This window comes from Gekko japonicus, unplaced genomic scaffold (genome assembly GCF_001447785.1).
Source record: "Gekko japonicus isolate JY-2015 unplaced genomic scaffold, Gekko_japonicus_V1.1 scaffold1882, whole genome shotgun sequence".
Lineage (NCBI taxonomy): Eukaryota > Metazoa > Chordata > Lepidosauria > Squamata > Gekkonidae > Gekko > Gekko japonicus.
In genome coordinates, this window is record NW_015172063.1 from 292,758 (window position 1) to 299,100 (window position 6,343).

At 48.9% G+C, this 6,343-nt stretch overlaps 1 protein-coding gene across 1 annotated transcript in view; it reads left to right on the forward strand.

The window, feature by feature from the left end:
• Positions 1 to 5,984, forward strand: part of ATF6B (activating transcription factor 6 beta) — a 17,905-nt gene extending 11,921 nt beyond the window's left edge. The window contains 6 exon segments of the mRNA XM_015420804.1: positions 17 to 128; positions 300 to 386; positions 576 to 649; positions 2,351 to 2,462; positions 3,886 to 3,970; positions 5,578 to 5,984. Of these exon segments, the coding sequence (XP_015276290.1) occupies positions 17 to 128; positions 300 to 386; positions 576 to 649; positions 2,351 to 2,462; positions 3,886 to 3,970; positions 5,578 to 5,852 (745 nt within the window). The 3' untranslated portion in view covers positions 5,853 to 5,984.
• Positions 5,985 to 6,343: the final 359 nt, after the last annotated feature.

The window sequence follows — 6,343 nt, forward strand, 5'->3', positions numbered from 1 at the left end:
CCCCTGCCCCCTCCAGAAACCTGTCTGCTCCCTTCTCGGACATGAAGGACCTCATGCTGAGGGACCTGGACAAACTATTCCTGGCTTCCGACTGCCGCCAGTTCAATCGCACCGAATCAATCCGGTAGGTGCTGGCGGGGGTGGGTGGGGGTGCGGCCGAGCAGTGTTGGGAGTTATCCTTACGCACTGTGCCTGTGAAGAGAGGGAAGGGCAACGAGCCCAGCGGACCTGACTGATACGGCTGACCCCTCCCCCCCTCTCCTCTCCCCCCCCCCCCCCCCCCTTCCAGACTGACAAAGGCAGACGAGCTCAGCGGGTGGGTCCGAAGACATCAGATCAATGGGAGGAAGCCCTCGCAGTCACGGAAAGCTGCGCAGGCCGGCCAGGTGGGAGGTGATAGGCCGGGAAGGGAAGGGGGGGTTGGTCACGTGATAACCGTCTGAGCTGGAATCTTACTGTGGTTCCTTCGCAGAAAGTCGGGGAGGGGGGGGTTGCTTGGGAGGCTGTGAAGAGGCCCCCGTTTTGCTGGGTCCCCCCCAATCCCATCTCGAGCCCTCCTCTGTTTTCCCCTTTAGGAGAAGAACAAGGAGAAGAAGCCCCTGAGCCCTTCCCGCTACGTCCCTGCCAGCCCCCCCAGGCACCCAGAGAGGTAAGCAGCTTCTGCGTCAGCCACCTTTGCCCTTTTGCCTCTCCACGGAGTCCTTTGTGCGGCACCGTTGGCTCCAGTTCCTGCTTTCCCTTCCCGCCCGAGCTGCCCCATGGACAGACAGGGGCCCTGAATGGTTCTGCGGCTGCATCTCCCTCAGCCCAGGTGCCCCTCTTCCCTCTGAGGGCCAGCGTAGTCATGTGGTTAAGACCGGCAGACTCTGCAGGGAGGGCGGGTTATAAACCGAATAAATAATTTTCCCACAAAAAAGGCCTTAGAAGGAGAGGAGAGGGTTGGCCGTCACCCACACTTTCTTTTCTTCGTCACTTGCCGCCAGAGTAGCTCCGGAGATCTTTGCTCTGCCGCCTCTCCCTCCTTTGGTCTCTCCAGACATCCCTCCCAATTCGACTGGAGAAGAGGAGGCTTTGGGGGGAGGATGGGAACGATTGCTCTCTCTCAGTATTTGAAAAGCGGTCACATAGAGGAAGGCAGGGATGCAATAATGGGCTTAGATTAAGGGCGGGAAGGTACCGGCTGCATATTAGGATATCAGGGAGATTTGTTTTTACAGTAAGAGTCGTCTGGCAGTGGAATCGGCTGCCTCAGGAGGTGGCAGTCTTCAAGCAGCGGCCGGATAAACACTTGTCAGGGATGCTTCAGGCTGTTCCTGCGTTGAGTAGGGGGGTTGGTGGATTGGACTAGATGGCCTCTTATGGCCCTTTCCAACCCCCATGTTTCCCGCTCTCCTCTACCCCTCAGATAGAATCCCAGGAACATGTCTTCCTGAGATGCCCATTATATAACGAAGCTCGCACAAAATGTATTGGTCCTCTCTTGGTTGGCTCCTCTGATCAGGATAAGATAGAGAAATTACTTTTAAATCCTGACCATACAGCGATACACCAGATAGCAAAATTCTGTTTTCTGGTTGTAAAAGCTCATCAGTGTTCAGGTAGCCACTTGGGTTAGATTCCCTCCCAAATAACTGACTTTTTAATTCTCATTCTTTTATCTTTTTAAGACTAAATTATGTCCTTTTTACATTGTATTGTTGGTTTTAGATTTTAAAATGCTTGTATAATTTTACATAAATAGATTCACCATCTGGATATTTTAGACATTGAAATCCAGACATTGCAAAATTTTGCTCCTTGGTCGTAAAAGCTCATCAGTGTTCTGGTTGTCACTTGGGATAGGACTTTTTGATTTTAAATCTTATTGCCTTTTTTGTCATTCTATTTTACTCCTTTAAATGTATTCCATTGCAGCGTATTCTTAAGTCTGGTTTTAGTGATCAAAATGACCGCTTAATGTTGTTCCTTAGTAACCTTCTTGTTTTTAAAGTAGTTTTACCATTTGGTTATTGTAAGTTACTTTTATGGTTTTTTATAATTGCTGGCTATGTGCTGTAACAATAAAATCCATTCATTCCTCTACCCCTCCCCCCATTCCTACTCAAAGCAGAGGCCTTGGCTCCCAAGCTAGCTGTAGTCACCCTGGGGGTTGGGTCTTGGGTCACAGTGCCCTTTGCCTCTTGGGTCAGTTGTCGGAAAGACACCGTGGCCACCCACCTCCTCTGGCCCAGCGCTCCCCTCCTCCTGGACTTGGTCCTCCTCTCCTTCCCCTGAGACAGGTCAACCTTGGCTCCTGTGGCGCACTTGCACTGTGCGGCCTTTCCCCACATCTGCTCTCCCGTGCTTTCAGGGATCCCCTGAGCCAGCTGCAGGTGTATCAGCATCCTGACCACAAGGAGCACGACTTCATGGACGCTATTGATCGGCGCGAGGATACCTTCTATGTGGTGTCGTTCCGCAGGGTGAGTGGCCGGTGACTGCAGCAGAGCTGTGGAGGTGGCTGTGGGGAAGGGACAGAGGGCCACGCTGGATCAGACCCCTCGATCTGTGAAGTTCAGCACCCTGCTTCCCCCACGGTGTCCCCAGAAGTTCTAAAAGAGCATAGAGATGGAGGACTCCCACTAGTGTTCAGCAGTACACTGTCCCCTCTAGGCCTCCCACTTACTTGCCCCAGACCCAATTTCCCACCCCTGAACAGAGGAGTGGGAGGGGGGGGGAAATGGTCTCCACATAGTGACGCTCTAGGAATTCCCCCTTGTCTTTGTGGTAGAGACTAAAGTTGGCAGCATAGATTTGTCACATGGAAGTGACATCACGGCCTTCCCAAACTCTGCCCTTCCCAGGAACCGGCTCCCAAATCTCCCAGCTCGTGTGGAGAGCGGTGTTGTTGGGAACTCTTAACTGTCTCGGAAAGCGGAAGCTCTGGTTAGCCGTCATGCCAAACAATTGTCGATAGAACTGTCCACTTTTATTACACTGTTAAATACTCTTATTAGAAGGAACCAAAGTTCACACTGCAGAGTTCTAGCTATTGAGGGTCACAAGTACAGGACGCTCTGAAATTTGTGGCGTGTCGCCTGAATTATATATTCTGGATGGTCCATTCGGTCACCTTGTGGCGAAGCCCGGCTGGCCCTCTGACCTCCTGGAGGTGGCCGCCCCATTACATGTTCCCTTCTGCCTGTGTGGGGCTGCTGGTCCTCCGGTCCAGATGGCCAGGCTGTGCTGGAAGACGGCTCTCTCACATGCCTCTCTGTGCAGCATCAGAGGGGACAGCAGCCGGGGTTGGGGGACTGGGAGCCACAGCAGGGAGGGGGACACTTCAGAGGCTCACCAGCGAGGCTGGTTTAGGGGCGAGGAGCAGAGAAAGGAAGGCCTACTTTGCAGGGCTGTTGTGTGTTGGAGGGAAAGGACAGGAACTTTGCCATTCCTTCTTCACAGCCCATTTCCCAATGTGGTGTAGTGGTTTGAAGCGCAAACTCTAATCTGGGAGAACTGGGTTAGATTCCCCACTACTCCGCATGCAGATGCTGGTTGTGACCTTGGGTCCATCATAAGTTCTCTCAGAGCTGTTCTCTCAAGGGCAGTTCTTGAGAGAGCTCTCTCAGCTTCACCTACCTCACAGGGTTGTGGGGAGGGGATTGTAAGCCACTCTGAGACTCCTTCGGGGAGTGACGGCCTGGGTATAAATCCAATCCTTCTTCCCTTTGGAGGCTTTGGCACAATCCTTTAGCCCCCCACCCCCATTCTGGAACCAAACCAGAATCTTCTCCCCCCTCCCTTCCATCTCTCCCCCCCCCTTTGTAGCTTTATTCTTCAAAGCACCCACGTGCCTGGGGGGCACTTTATCAATAACAGCCATGTTTTGCTTTCCCTTTGCCTTAGGACCATTTACTGCTGCCTGCCATCAGCCACAACAAAACCTCTCGCCCAAAGATGTCCTTGGTGATGCCCGCCATGGCCCTTAATGGTAAGAACATGGTTGGAAAAGAGGGAGGGGAACACAAGAGTTTTCGAGGGGAGATATAAAAAGACTTCCCATGAAAGGGAGAATCTGTCCATGAAGTACCAAAGAGGTGGAACCAGTTGAGCGCGTACTCTTTTACTGTCGCTTTTATCAGGAAACTCGGTCAAATATAATTTCCCCTCTGTTTAATAGTTAACCAGGAAGTTCAGAGGTTGATATCTCAGGGAAGCTTTTAATGAGTCTTAATTTTTTTTTCAGCAGCTTGCAGAATCCGTCGTGAAATTATATGTTCAGATTTTGAATTTTAGAGGTTGGCAATAGGACGCCCCAATTTTATTTTTTAATTATTTTTTTTAAGTACGCGAGGGTACACTTTTATTATTTTTTTCATTATAAACTACAGACATACATACAAACAACACATAACTACCCCCAACAACATATAACCTATAACAAGAGACTTTTATCCCTCTTTCTGCTTATTAAATTTCTAAATTCATTATCTATTTTACTAAGCTTATCTTTTCTGTGTTCTCAAATTACTACATTTATCCATCAGTTGCGTTTACATTATACCAGTCATAGAATCTCTTCCAAGTTTTTTGAAAGGTCCATTCTGTGCCGGCTCTCATCTCAACTGTCAGTATGTCATTCTCCGCTGTTTCAAATAGCTTGTTCACGTACTCTTGTTTCGTTGGTGTTTCCATTATTTTCCGATATTTGGCATATACTATCCTTACAGCTGTCGACATATGAACTATCAAATACCTGTCTGCTTTATCAAAGACTTTCGGAAATATATTCAATAACAGTATCTCTGGAGTAAATGGGATATTAATTCTTGTTATATTTTCCATTATCTCATGAACCCATCTCCAATACCTCTTTGTAACATCACAAAGCCACCACATGTGATAAAAAGAATCAATCTTATTTTTACATTTCCAGCATTTATCAGAGCAATTAACATTTTGTTTAGCGAATCTACCTGGTGTAATATACCATCTATAAAACATCTTATACATGTTCTCTTTATATGACACAGCATTCGTTAATTTTATATTTTTCAACAAAATTTGCTCCCATTCCTCTAATTTAATATTACGGCCTATATTCTGGGCCCATACAATCATATTTTTTTTCACCATTTCATCAACCATCACATCATCCAATAAGATCTTATATATTTTCTTTATCACTTTATTTTCTGCTGTTAAAACAATTTCTTCCAGTTCAGTTATTTTATTATTAAAACCTAGTTTCTTATCCTTCGAATATATTGATTCCAGTTACGCTTTCTTCCACCAGGATAATTGTTCTGGTAATTTAAGATTGTCTTTTTTTATCCAAAATATCCTGGTATCTTAACGATTCTTCTCCCACATAGACATTAGGTAAGGTAAATGCCTCTAAAGCTATACAGAAAAATCACTGACCTTTAAGGACATATGATTTTTCTGTATAGCTTTTGCCAGGGACTTTGCACCGGATGTTGGCCGAATAAATAAATCGATTGCTTGATTGATTGACACAGAGACGTTTCTTGGGAGCCAGCGTCTCCCCCGGAAGCGGTTTCAGTTTGTTGTTCTTGCTTTTTGTCCCTCCGCCAGAAAGCCTGTACAGTTCCTCGCTGGGCTACGAGGTGATGATGCAAATCGACTGTGAGGTGATGGACACCCGCGTCATCCACATCAAGAGCTCGACGGTGCCTCCCTTCCTGAGGCGCCAGGAGGCCACCCCCGACAACCGCACTCAGCCTTCCCCTCCGGCCTTCTCCGGACGGACGACCCGGGCGGCTCTGCGGTCTCATCGCCCCACCTTGTCCTCTTCGGCCCGGCGGCAGCCGCATCGCACCCTATACCTGGGAGAACATGCCGGGGAGTAGCTTCAGCCCCTCCCGGGGGAGGGTGAAGAGAGCTGTTGACTGCAGTGTGGAGAGAGCCCCGTGGTCCTGCAGGCAGTGCCCCCTCCTGCTGGGGAAAGGGACACGCCACGCTGTGGGACTTGGCCTGTGTGTGATATGATTCCTGCTGGGCGTCTGTTTTGTAGGCTGGCTGGATCGGTTTCCTCAGAGATGCGTCCATTGCCCCCATCCTTCCGCACATCCCCTTCTCAGAGAACCTCTTCCCTAATTTCACTGCTGTCTCCAGGATGGGTCAGCAAGGATCATCTCCTTAACCAGACCTTGGCCTCAACGCTCTGCGGATGAGCGGCTCTTTGTCTTTACTGCCCCCTGGTGGCTGCGACTGAGGGCTTCGCATTTGAAGAAGGGAAGAGGGGCTGTTTTATACTGCTGTTTGCAATCTGTGTATATTTGTTTGTGTGTGTGTGCGTGTGTGTGTGAGTGAAGGAAGGAAGGAGGAGAATTTCCTCTTT